Source organism: Hippichthys cyanospilos, chromosome 1 (genome assembly GCF_059441005.1).
Source record: "Hippichthys cyanospilos isolate Australia breed blue-spotted pipefish chromosome 1, RoL_Hcya_1.0, whole genome shotgun sequence".
In the NCBI taxonomy this organism is placed as follows: Eukaryota; Metazoa; Chordata; class Actinopteri; order Syngnathiformes; family Syngnathidae; genus Hippichthys; species Hippichthys cyanospilos.
The window spans coordinates 14310643-14324724 of NC_142369.1; the positions used below are offsets into that span (position 1 = coordinate 14310643).

General features: G+C 38.7%; 1 protein-coding gene across 7 annotated transcripts in view; it reads left to right on the plus strand.

Annotated features, from left to right (window-relative positions):
• Window positions 1-2812: 2812 nt before the first annotated feature.
• Window positions 2813-14082, plus strand: part of prodhb (proline dehydrogenase (oxidase) 1b) — a 47133-nt gene continuing 35863 nt past the window's right edge. For 6 of the 7 annotated variants that reach the window (XR_015865541.1, XR_015865547.1, XR_015865546.1 and 3 more), the window contains exons 1-11: window positions 2813-3133; window positions 6105-6313; window positions 8177-8202; window positions 8558-8668; window positions 10051-10115; window positions 10205-10321; window positions 10418-10491; window positions 11055-11136; window positions 12616-12708; window positions 13578-13724; window positions 13808-13983. Coding sequence is in view for 4 of the 7 variants with exons in the window: in XM_088414331.1 (XP_088270457.1) it covers window positions 2837-3133; window positions 6105-6313; window positions 8177-8202; window positions 8558-8668; window positions 10051-10115; window positions 10205-10321; window positions 10418-10491; window positions 11055-11136; window positions 12616-12708; window positions 13578-13724; window positions 13808-13983 (1397 nt within the window). In the remaining 3 variants the exon portion in view is untranslated. The remainder of the gene's footprint in view (window positions 3134-6104; window positions 6314-8176; window positions 8203-8557; window positions 8669-10050; window positions 10116-10204; window positions 10322-10417; window positions 10492-11054; window positions 11137-12615; window positions 12709-13577; window positions 13725-13807; window positions 13984-14082) is intronic. The other variant, XM_088414342.1, reaches the window with a different exon arrangement.

A 14082-nucleotide genomic window follows, 5' to 3' on the forward strand; every position in this document is an offset into this window, starting at 1 on the left:
GCGGCTGCCCTCTAACTTACGGACGCAAAACTGCAACATGTGGCTGTTGAGATGGAAGATAGCCTGCAAAAAGATAGCCTAGAATAAAACACAGTTTGACTCATGTTGTTTCCCTGTAACACAGCACCATGTGCAATAATGAAAGCGAGCATATTTGTAGTTTCCTGCGAACTGTGTTTAGTGTGCATCACTTTCAAACGCTGTTTTGAGTCAGCGTGCGGATTCAGTTATGCAATATCGCCAATTGAGGGTTGTTGTTGAGGCTAGGCAACAGCACCCCCTACTGATGACTGCTGACGGCGTTCAAACATTAAATTACAGTTGTATGGCTTAGGTCAGGAGTGTCAAACTCATTTTTTGCCGCGGGCTATTTTGTAGTGACAACTTCCCTCGTTGGGCCGTAATTATGATGAATCCCAGTAAATGTTTAATCGTCTCACAGTATTATTACCGTATGCAACAAATTCATGACTTATTTATTTTGAAATCAGAAGGAAAGAATAAATATGTTGTATTATTGTTGAAGTTACTCTAACAAAGGTAACAAACATCTTACTATTATTTAAAAGACATGACATTTTAAAATTTTGTAACTACGCTTAGCAATGGTCATGGAAGTTGACATGATTTGCCCTTTGTGGGCCACATAAATGACGTGGCAGGCTGGATCTGGCCCCCGGGTTTTGAGTTTGACCCTTGTGGCTAATGTGTTCAACATAAACCATGTGGGTGTTGTTTCTAAAATGGCTTTTTTAATATATGTTATCTTAATAGCGTCTGCAACCCACGCTCCAGGGCCGCATACTGTTTTTTCATCCTTCTGCTTTTCTCTTGGTGACTTTGGGAAAAAAATAATTTGATCTAAATTAAAATTTCAGTAATTTGTTGTACTGTGATTGACTGACAAGCCGTTCAGCGTATACCCCGCCTACCGCCCAAAGACAACTAGAACAGGCGCCTGCATGCCCGAGACCCTATTGAGGACCAGAGATTATGAAAATGGATGTAAGGATGGATAATTTGTTGAATTTATAAATGTATTTGTACATGTTATGACCAGTCAAATGTTAGGCAACCTCTTCAATTTCAATGGTTGTTAGTTTATTTTCCTACATATTAGTAATGAAGTAATCCCAATGCAACATATGCAACCAATCATTTATTAAAGTTTTGAAGTTCTCATCTAATCATATTCAAGAATGTATTGTGTATGTTTCCACCGACTATATATACTCTATGCTACTCTACTCGGCTGTACACTAATGACCACTGCGTCTCCATTCCCTCTGCCAATGACCAACAGAGTTGTACAGGACATACTAAAAATACATTTTTATAAAAATATGTGGCCTGCAATGTTATTTAAAAAAAGGAAAAAACAACAACAACAACAACAACAACAACAAATGTTTGATGGTAAACAGCGTTAGAAGTGTAAATAAAATTCCTAATTTTCCTCATCACCTTTAACTGAAAGCCTTGACATCATCCTCTTTTCCTCGAATGACTACAATATAAAGACATTTTGCTTTGTGATTTATTCTTACCATGGGTAAGAGTGCCTATTTAACACGCATGTCTTTCTATCACTCTGTATGTGGCCCTCGGATTAAAAAAAAAAAAAAAAAATCTGGTCACCCCTGATGTAGAACATTAATTGTTTTAGAATATACCAGTAGGGGGACTCTCACCACGCATTGAGAATAATCACTGCCCAGTGTTAAATTTATACAGGCGCACACTTGAGGCTTTAATGGCCTTTTTTGGCTCCAGCATCATCCCTTCACCATGAAAACAAGCCTGCCGTGTTTCAAGTACTTACTGCTTACAGACACACAACATTACCCTCCTTGGCAGAGGTAATGAGCCCCGTCAAAATTCCCTAAAACAAGATAGAACTCTGATGAGTTTTTAAACGTGTGTAAATGAAGCAGTAGCGAAGCATAATGTTATAATATAGTGTATCATTGTCCCCAATTCTGTGCAAATTAAAGACAGGCTTAATTGCTAGTATTGCTAGCGAATATACAATAAGCAGCAGCACACCCATCAGACATATAAATGTAGGCAAATTTCATGAATTTGGTTTGATAGGGTGGTTGAACATACATTTACAAAGTTTAAACGTTTCCAATCTCATGACTAAAACAATTGCCACATCCAATAAGGCGCTCGCACACACAACTTATATGTCGCCCTCAACCAAACACTAGTATCAATCAACCATTTAAGTGAATTTTTAGATAACCGTACATCAAGAAGGGGGTGGTGCCAGTTTTTTTTTGGCAGGCAGGGTCCGCCCTAGGGAAGGGTGTGACAGCAGTAATCGCCTATGGTGAGGGGATATCATGCCTCTTCAACCCCGCCCTTTGCACGCCCCTGCAACAAGTCCACCCCAAAACGCGCTTTCATAATCACGTTTTGCTAGGGATTTTTTTTTTCAATTTGCACTATGCCATTTTACCTTTTGCCCCTTTCGTTTATGCTATGATTCAAAATCATTCAAACGTTCCCACTTAGGCTGTTCGTCCCCCTCTTACCGATGTTCTTGCGCAAACATTTTCAGAGGACTTCATTTGACTTTCCCGTGACTCATATTCTTCGAAAATAACACCACGCCGGATATGAGCACATTTTTGGACCACTCTGTACAGCTACATGAGCCACAAAGTCTCACTGCGTCGATTTCGAAATCCCCGAAACTCTGCAAAACAACTTTGCATCACGCAGACACTCCCACTGATGCAAATGAGAACGCGAGCCCCCTCCATGTGCCGAATTGTAAACGCTCCAGAGTGCTCCATAACACGCCGGAGCCCGATCGGGTAGCGCACTCATGTTGCCGGCCGCAGCAATCACGCGAGCCCGGGCCGAGGCGCCCCTCAGGCGGCTGCTCGCCAGCCGAAGACCGCGGCTCTCCGTGGGCGCCGCGGCGGCCAGCCAAGCCCAGCACACTCAGGTCGATGACTCGGAAGGACATTATTCTTGTTCGAGACGAGCCAGCAGCGGGGTAACAGTGGACTTTGAGCAGACCAGAGAGGCATATAAGAGTAAGGACTCGTTGGAGCTCCTGAGAAGTCTGCTGGTACTCAAGATGTGCTCCTTTGACTTCCTGGTTGATAAGAATCAAGAGGTAACGACACTGTACCCTGGCCTTCCCCAAATAATAATAATAATTATTATTTTGCCAGCACCTAGTTATTATAGGCACTGCTGAACAAAATTTGCTCATACAATCTATAATAGTATTATTAATCATGCTGTACTGTACACTACAGTGTGTTGAAACAGGAAGCGGCATTTGGAAACTATTATGAATCATCCACAATGAGAACATACTGCACAGTTACTTAAAATGAGAGCGAACATTAAACAAAATATTATTCTATAATATAAAACGAGATTATTGATCATGCTTGCCATACAAAAGGTGCTGAAACACAATGCGGCATCAGAGAACTGAATCGCCTACAGGAAGAACATACTGTACCCTTACAAGACACAGCATTAGGTACACCTGAACAATATGTATCAGGTTAGGCAGCGTGCCCACTCCAGCCCAGGAATGGGCAAACTGCAGCCCAAGGACCATATGCGGCCCATTAACCTTTGTAAACTGACCCGTTTAACATGAAGAAATGATCAATCTGGAAAAGAGTGATCATGTTAATATCCTGAAGGATAGCGGAATTATCTGTCCTTTACAATAGTAACTGTTTGCAATAAAAAGCTGTATTTTTGTTCAGTTAATTTTCAGTTGTTGTAAGTTTTCATAAGTAAATACATGAGACTTGAAAATCACAGTTGTAATGCTTTTGTTGATTTACTATTGAAATTAAAGTATATGTTTTCTAGACAGGTTTTCTCTTATAATGTGGATTATCAAAGCACTATTCATCTGCTCCGAATCGGGGCTTTTGTCCGATTTTAGAAGCCTTTGTGGCCCTCGAGTCAAAAAGTTGTCCGTTGCTGCTCTAGCCTGTTCAGTAGTAACACATTGATCACGAGTGGGATGAATCTTTAGCTTGGAAGTGAATCTACTGTTGAACATCGATAATTTTAGTTTAGGATCTATTGTGCTTAAAAACAAATAAAAATAATGACTCACAATCTGAGGTCAGGATGCACTAATACTGATATTTTACTAATATAAGTGTAAATTTATCAGGCTGTTGAATACAGTACTATTCTACCCTACCTAACCATGGCAAATTGAATATAGTTCTTCAAAAAGAAATCAAGTGTCCTTGTTTCATGCCGTTTATTGACACTATTTAATGTAACAATTTTAAATGTAAATAAACATTTTGGGAAAAGGTTATATTTCAACAAAATGTTACTGAGCTATGTATGAGCTAAATAAGTGCACCCCACTCCCATGACATGCTTCTAATATCTCATGGAGTGGGGTTCTCTTCTACGCTACAGATACTGTACATAACATATGATGACATCATTCAGCTCTACCTCCACCATAACAAACTAGAACCACCATTATAGACTTTGGATCTGGATATCAGGAGCTTGCGTACCTAATGAACAGTCCAATAACTACACTGTACTCTATGTAGGCACTTAAAATATGAGACAGTTGCATAATCATTTCCTCAGACATGAACACAAAAGACAAACTAATATAACACAAGGGCTTCTTATAATTTGTTTTAAGACCTGAGGGGAGCAAAACAACCCCGGGTTGCATGTGAACCTCAGGCTACCATGTAACACCCACCTCTCAAATTACAACTTGTTTTTCCAGGCAGGCCAGCGTCCCAGTTTTTTGCACGTGTCGCTCTCATGTAGCTTTCCCAGCTTCTCCTTGTTGTATAGGCTGATAGGCCGCAGCATAACATCATTTTGCTTTCGTTCGTTGGCCCCCATGTGCATCCATTTTCTGTACAGTAGAACATCCAAGAATCTAATGCAATTTTTACTCTCGAAGGCAGGAGATGAGAATCAAAGCTAGAAACTTAGAACGGTGAGGCACGTGCTACATATTAGTGGCCCTCACAATTTGCTAAATAGTTATTGCTGTTGAATTTCAATTCTAATTGCATTTTTTAAAGCATTTGTAAAATATTAATATTATGTTGACAATACATGTAATCTGAATTTGTTAGAGGACAAATTACGAGTGCTTCGTCAAACATCCTTTAAGACTATGATTAAGCTACAAAAATTATATTCACATAAAGCCTTTGGTGGTTGGAATATATTTCAACGAGGCACTCTAAAGTTGCCATACCGGTGCACAGCCCCTGTCAACATTCCGGCTGTCACATATGAATTGCCCTCTCTTGCCTACCCTCAAACCGCTGCTCTCACTACGTGACACATTTAGAGCTGACAACAAGGCACTCTGAAGTGGCTACCGCAGCGGCCTATGGAGGCATGTTAGTTGTTCAGGTGTTTTAGCCACACCCCCTAAATCGGGAAAACTGAAATGCTATACTGTATCTAAAACATGCACAGTATATAAAAACATGCATGATAGGTGTATTGGGCACTTTAAATTGACCTTAGGTGTGATTGTAAGTGTGAAGGGTTGTTTGTTTCTGTGTGTCCCGTGATTGGCTGGCTAACAGTCCAGGTCCCCGCCTACTGCCCGAAGACACCTGGGATAGGCATACGGTTATAGAAAATGGATATATATATATATATATATATATATATATATATATATATATATATATATATATATATATATATATATATATATATATAGTGTGTCCCTGTTATAGAGAAATTTCTACCTTGAGACTTGTTAAAGAAGCTTTTCTTCCTAATAAAAGCACTACTTTTAAAGTCTTCCGCAACCTGTCTTGTCAGGCAGGAATGAGGCTTTCAAAACATGCCGAGACACAGCCCGCCGCTGCAGGGACATTGTGACTGACGTGAGCTCTGGAGCATCTTCCATCATCCAAGTGTTGTCAAATACTCCTGATGAGGCGTCACAGGCACCGCATTGTTAGAATATTCAATTAAGCACGATGCTCAGTGAAAAAGTGCGGGATGTGCGGTGCTTCTTTGCAACTCGCCAGACTGACTGTGTTTAAATGATTCATGAAAGCTCTCAGGTTACATCATCCTGTATCTCTGCTCAGATAATGGATTTCGGGAAGAAGGTGTTGGGCCAGAAAGCCTTTGATCAGCTGATGAAGATGACGTTTTACGGACAGTTTGTGGCCGGAGAGGATCACAAGGCCATCAGGCCGCTCATCCAGAAGAACCTGGCCTTTGGTGTGGGCTCTGTGCTGGACTACAGTGTGGAGGAGGACATTAGTCAGGAGGATGAGTCACAGACAACAATGCAGTAAGGAAGTTGCACTATTTGCCAAAAATCACAAGTATCATAATGGAATACCTTGATACATTTACAGTCATGTTGCACTGGGAAACCTGAATTTAGTAGCATTATTATAATGTGTACTGGTGCTGCAAAAGTGCCTCAAAAATCACTTTTATAACAACTTGTACTACACAATAGCATTGTCAAGGTGAAATTAAAGACTGAACTCACACGGTAATGATAGGAGGGCAGCGAGTGGGGGACAAAAGAAAACTTGGGACTAGAAAAGGCAATGACATCCAACAGCAAAAAAAAAAAAAAAGATATAAGACAACGACCCGACAACTAACTGGAGACACACTGTGGCTTAAATAAACTACACACAATTAGGAGAACAGGAAACAGCTGTACAGGAACACGAGGCGGACACAGAGGGGGGCAGGCAAACACAGGCAGGTGCACAAAATCATACTAACAAGGACACAGACAAGGAAGGCAGACCTGAGGGAAGCAGAAACATGAACTTAGAAACATAAACAAAAATCCACAACAATAAATTACAACTGAACATGACATTAATCATGTAGTGTATTCCAATGTAGTTGGATATTTCAAACTCAAAAAGATAACAAAAAATGTCAGTGCACATTAAGCATTAAAATAATAACTGCAAATATTAAATAATGTCGGCTTCATATCAATCTATAACAGGTGATATATTTTATATCAATGTATGCTTTGCAGCAATGTATCAATATAATGTCGGCTTCATATCAATCTATAACAGGTGATATATTTTATATTAAGAAGAATGATAGGGGTGAAATGACTGTACTTGGTTATTTGACTTAATTACAATAAATGGTCAATCGTGTCACTTGTGCTTACAATACCCAATCTAACAACTAAGCTTCTGTCTTCCGTTGTAGTAATTGATTTGTCAATGAATCAATTTAAACAATTTCACAATTAAATTTCAATTATTTATTGAATGTCAAATACAGCACATACTGAATGGAAAAGCATAACAAGCTTTTTTATTTTTCAAAATACAACCCTCCCACCAGCTCGATTGTGCCCCTAAATACAACATTTTCCACAACCAATCACGCAGACGGGCTGTGAAATTGCAAGACTGTTACAGTAGCTATCCTTGAACAAGAATATCCTTCATGTATGTAATTGGCTGCTGCAGCGAATGTGTCACTTGTCAGGAATTCCACCACATGAGGTGCACGCGGCTGATGTGACCTCATCATTTAAAGGCATGCGAGCGCTCCGTCCAAACGGAGCTTCAAAAGGCCATCGGGAAAATTAATGTGGTTTGGCAGTTAAACCTTTCTGCTTAATTATAATTATAGCGCTGACCTTTTACATTTGAAACATTTTACAAATGTTTAGTTTAATGAGGGTCAGAATAAAAAAAAAATCCCGCAGTGTGTCTGTACAAGTGTTGAAGTGACACTCACGTAGGTTGACAGATGACCAAGTTCATGTGTTCCAGACGTTACATAAAAACATCAGGCAGCTCGATGAGTCCCTTAAAGTGACTTCTATGCCTTCCTTTCAACATGTCATGTTTTAAATGCAATCATCCTAAATTGGAACTGATTGTTGAATAACTGAGGCTAATATTCGGCACGGTTACGCAGAGGTTACGTTGATCCCTTTTCGCAAGTTTGCTGTCTAAACCAGAACTACATGATCTTCGTACTCAATACAACTGAACATTTAGAATGAAATTCTAACATCTTGTTCAATTCTCATGGGGCGCATTTGTTTTTATAATCATGCAAACAAACGAATAAGGTGATGGAAACATAGCAAAATGTTGCGGCCACTTGTGTAACTGGTCAATTCACCCATGTCTCTTCTCTTCTTATTTAGTTCAAGTGTATCCAGTGCAGAGAAAGGTCAGTCACCCCAATTTATTTTCTTGCACACAATATACTGTACAGTACCATCTTTATTGGTTAAACTTGCTTTAAGACATTTTCCAAACAATGCAAACAAACTCTTGTCTTCAACATTTTGTTGTTTGTTTTCATATGAATTTTGAGTTTTCTTTATCGCTTCACTTTTGATTGCATCTGGATTGGTAAAGAAAAGAAAATATATAATACATACACTAACTAGAGCAGTGTTAATTAAAACTGCACCCTTTTACCATCTGGACTGTTTCACCATCAGCTTTCTTTGCAGGTGTACCTAATGTTGTGAATGTGCTGGATTGAAAGTTATTACGACATGCACCTTTGTTGTCACCAGCAGGCGATGATTTCAAAGATGCCTTTGGTGGATCCCAAACATATTTTTATGCAGACGAGCGCAAATGTGACCAGCACATGGAAACGTTCATTAAATGTATTCAGGCGTCAGGTAAGCAAATAAAGATTCTTTACTTGTCAGAAAAAAAGGCATGCAAAACTCATATGTAAAACATACAAAGTGAACAAATTGTGTATAAGACACTGATGGCTGATGCTATATGTCCCAGAATGCAAATTGATCGCAAATGTGTTGTCACTTAGTGCCTCCGCTCCTCTGGCAGGATATCTCTCTCTTGAATCAGTTTTAAATTGTAATTTTATGGCATATAATTCAGTTTATGTCTGTCAAAACACAAGCCGATTTGCCAGTGGTTATTATCAGGGCCCTAATTTTCCACACAAAAATATTTTAATTTATGTTTATCTATCTTAGCTCCTGGGGTTTTGCATAGCTGTCAATCTAAAATACCAGCGCTTTTAAGCCTTCAGTCATAAAAGCATAACTTTTTATGAAGTGTTTAAAGTCTATGATTATTCATTCTTCTTCATTTTAGACACTACATTAGGATGATAGTTTGATTTAAAAAAATATGTGAATACCCATCTTAAATATGGAAGAAAATGTTGAATCATTTCATGACTTTAAGTACAAGTCGCACCTTGATATTGGAGTTTAATTTTTAGCCTTAAAGACTTTTAACTCGAATCGTCTCTGTCCTCTGAAATAAATAGAAACAGCACCCTTACAAGCCCCTAATAGTTTTTCTTTTTTATTAATAAGTAGTTTAGCACTCTATAATATTGGGCACGATAAAAACATAATACAGATTTAACATTACATATAGAGGTGAATAAGACTCTGTTAATTTTAACAGAGGATAAAGAATATATGTCAGTGGGTATTGTTATATTGTCGGTTTTCAAGTGTGTTCATATAGTCATTGGTTTAAAGTGGGAATAGGTGAGTATCCATACTTGATATGGGTACCTGTCCTTATTTCAAAGTATAAGTACTCACAATGGCAGTCGACATTAGTATCGCCACTTTTACAAACACAAACTAGAAATGACAAATTAAAAACGTAGAAAATTGCTGTTAATTCAAGAAATTGAATAAAAATAATTGTTTTTTTAGGGGAATATTTGATTTTCAAATGTACTGGAGGGATCATTATTGGTTCCAACTCAATAATAGTCATATCGGGTTCGGTCAAGAAGAAGTGGTATCAAAATCCTTACTTTAAAAAGTTTCAACACTGTAACACTTTTTTGGGTCCTATAGAAATGTATAATGCTCATTAGCATTAAACTAATCAGACTTCTCAAAGGCAACGCTCTGGGTTTGTTGAAAAAAAAAACAGATTTGAAGTCAGTTGACTTCACAACAAGTGACAACTAATTTTGAAAAAAAATAAGTGTTGCTTGTAGCTCAAGGAGCTACAGTACTTACAGTCCAATAGTGAAAAGAAGTCTAACTTACATCTGCAATAGGTGGGAGCTCAATGGACGGATTCTCTGCCATTAAAATGACTGCACTGGGCCGACCTCAGTTTCTGGTGAGATGTTTCACAGCAATGACTTAATTGCGTCAATATAATTGCCTGTCTTGTGGTAGCGTTATACTGACTTGGCGATTTTGTTCAAGCTCCAACTCTCTGAGGTCCTTGTGAAATGGCAGCGATTTTTCAGCTTCCTGGCCTCCAAGCAGCGTAAGGATGGCATAGATGTCCTGGGGCAAAAGTTGGATCTTAAACAGATGCAGGTGATTTTCTTCTTCTCACATTGAGCTTGTTTTTAACAAAGTGTTTGTTATGTGGTTACATATTTACGTGCTTTCAATACGAATGTATCCATTCAGACGTTTTTGAGCAGTGTGGGTGCAACAGATGACCTCTACAGTGTGTTGACTGCACGGAGGGCGGAAAATTCAGAGTGAGTATGAATGTCATAAAGAAGAAGGTCTCGTAAGAAAGGTGTCACTTTTATCAAAAGTTACATTCGTGAATATAACATTTTACTGCTCTCAACTATCCTCACCATTGCTTGAACTTTTAATCCACAGATGTTAAACACCTCACTGTTTATTATATTGCACTATCGAAGCTATTCTGAATCCAATGTTCTGAATCCTAAAGGAAATAGTTAATTGATGTGTCATCAGATTTGTCAAACAGCGTATGTGCTGGTCATTCAACAGTCATAAAATTTCCACAATAAACTGCAAAGAATTTGATGGATTTTTAAAAGGTGTCACAAGCCACAAGCCAGTCTTGCTATTTTCTTAGTTCTCAGCAAACCATACACACAAATATCAACGGCATCCGATTTAATCTGTTATTTATATTCTGTGTGGGAAAAAAAGAAAAGTGTGGATTGGGACACTACCAATGTTTTCTGGGTTACAGTGCTAGGACACAAAGCTGTCATAGCCTAAACCACAAATTGCTGAAAAACAGCCTTTTGCTAGTTATATTTCTGATGCTGTGTTTTGACAGAACTATTGACCTCCTGGATTGGAACAGCCTCTTTGATGACAGAGCAAATCTGGCAGAACTGCTTGTTGTTCCCAATGTTCAGGTCAGTTCAAAACAAACAAACAAAAAAAAAATTCTGCATCGCACAAATCTGTGTATGTATGCATGTTCATTTGTCTTAGTATCATCATTTAATACAATTGTGAGTAACGTGATGGCAGTTTGCGCGACCACATTATTTTCACTTGTATGCTAGCCTGATACCTCACGTACCTCTTTGCCAAATACATAGATAAATCTAACAATATAACTGCATCTGTTTGGGAATTCGTAGGACTTGATCCAGGGAAAAGAATGTGTCCTGGAATTTACCCCAAGATACCCACATCTAATGAAAATGGTTGATTTCCTGTAAACCTTTTTCAAGTACTTGCTATCAATATCAGCCACAAATATTTTAAAGACGCAGGGTAGAATATTTAGAGTTGCCGTTTACTGGTGTTACATGAATGCAGCACGCGCACTACAGTTCCACAGAGAGACCATACTTTGGAGGCATACACCAAGCAAGGGAAAGCGTGAGCCCATACAAATACAATTCGCCATTGGTTTCAGTGCATAATAGCGCACATCCTACAAAGCTTGGGCAAATATGTCAACTTTGATTAGTTACCTCGGGCTTTCGTGGACATAAAGAAAATGAAAACACAACTCTAAGCAGTCAAGTACAATGGAGGACACTGACCCAGCCAGACTGAATTAACAGTCATTCATACTACACAAGCAGCCAGCCATCTGCGATAGAGGGAAAATTACAGGCTAAGGTAAATTGGTGGGGTAGAACATATTTATTTACTCCTTATTGAAATTTATTGTGGGTTTGACAAATGAATAATTGTCTAAATATTACATATTGTCACTTTAGGGAAAAACAGTTTTGCAATCTTACATTTGATGAGCCCCTTCTAATCAAAGCATGTTATTCTCAATAATATTGCACTAGCGGAACTGTAATGATGCAGTTGACCCCATTGGTTTTCATCAATCTTTCTAGTGAAGTTGACATCAAAGTCATCATCAAAATGTACAGTATGTGTTCAGAAATATTTCTGTTTACAACTGTGTCAATTAAAATTTGATGGTATGCTGTCAGTATTAGTGAGTGTTTAAGGGCAGGGCCTAGCGACTGTAGTGCCTTAGGACAGGTACTCATATCTCCCATTTATCTCGTGGTATTTATACATAATTAAACAGCCATGAGGTAGACATTCACATATTCTCGTGGCAGGGCTCAGGAGTTCATTTATAAAATGACTTAAACAGAATAAAGAGATTACCGTAATTAGATGAAACCTTTCTATAGATTCTCACCAATTGTTTGATGTAAGTCAGTTGTGTGTTTTTTGCGCGATTCTGACAACCCGATCGATAAAACAACACCTGTGGCCTTTGTGCCTTTGGCTGAGGTAATTATACTAAACACTTTCTGTTATTGAATGATAAGAAGTTCATTTACTACCTTGTCTTTGTCATTCCATTAGTGCCCATTAGCATCTAATAGTCTTCTCGCTTGTTTGTACAGCTTGGTGAACTGGAGCCTCTGCTAAAAGACTTCACTGCAGAGGAGGAGAGACAAATGAAAAGGATAATGCAGCGCATGGATACTTTAGCCAAGGTGATTCCTCAGACCCTGATAAGAGGGTATAACGATAAATACACAGCCTTACTGAAAAGGGGACGGAATGGTAAAAGTTAATGATGAAAATGTACATATGTATGATATATTATGTTATGATATGGTATGATTATCCATCCATCTATTTTCTATGACCACTTATCCTCACAAGGATCGCAGGCTTGCTGGTGCCTATCCCAGCTGATTTCGGGCAATAGGCGGGAGACACCCAGAACTGGTTGCCAGCCAATTGCAGGGCACACAGAGACGAACAACCATTCACGCACCCGATCACATCTGAGGACAATTTAGTCCGCTCAACACACCTGTCAGACGTTTTTGGAGTATGGGGAGAAGCCGGAGTGTATTATATTCTTATGTATTATATTTGTATATAATACAGTATATTATATTAATCCTATGCCATGATAGATGATGAAATGTCACATTATGATGAGGGATGTATTTCTATTAGATAAACATGAGGGAAATGATGAAATAATTGTGCATTAGGTATGTATGTTAAATAAAAATAAATTGCTTGCACACCTATTGACATGCACACACATACATGAACGCACACATACTTAACACACACACACACACACACACATAGATTTAAACAATCCCTTAATATTACTGTAAAACTTTCCTTTTTTGTAATCTTTGGAATAAAACAAAGAGAAAAGCCTGAGAAAATTGAAACACCTGGGCGCGCTGTCCCTTTTTTGCAAAAGATTGTTTTAACTTCTTTGCCTTTTTCTCTGATTTCTTTTTAGTGATAGCTCTGAAAACATACAGTAGTATCATTGTATGTCACACTTACTAGTGCTGACACATGTTGACTTTTTTTTTTTTTTTAATGGCAGCATGCTGTTAAAAACGGTGTCCGTTTGATGGTGGATGCAGAACAGACCTACATGCAGCCGGCCATCAACAGACTAACACTGGAAATGCAGAAGGTTTACAATAAAGACAAGCCGATCATCTTCAACACCTACCAATGCTACTTGAAGGTCCGAAAGCACAATCACAGTTAAAACTTGATGCTGTCTTAGAGGTGCTGTGAGATTTGGTCATCTTCAGTGTTTGTACACAGGAGGCTTTTGACAACGTAAGATTGGACGTCGAGTTATCTCGACGTGAAGGCTGGCACTTTGCTGCCAAGCTGGTTCGAGGAGCCTACATGCACCAGGAGCGAGAGAGGGCATTAGAATATGACTATGAGGACCCCATCAATCCCGACTACGACACCACCAGTGCGATGTACCTCAGGTAAGCGTGAGTTCTTTAAAATTTGCTTTGAGGATTATTCCAAACATATACTGAATTTGGAACCTCAACTTAGCTCAGTCATTTTTTTTGAAAATGCAA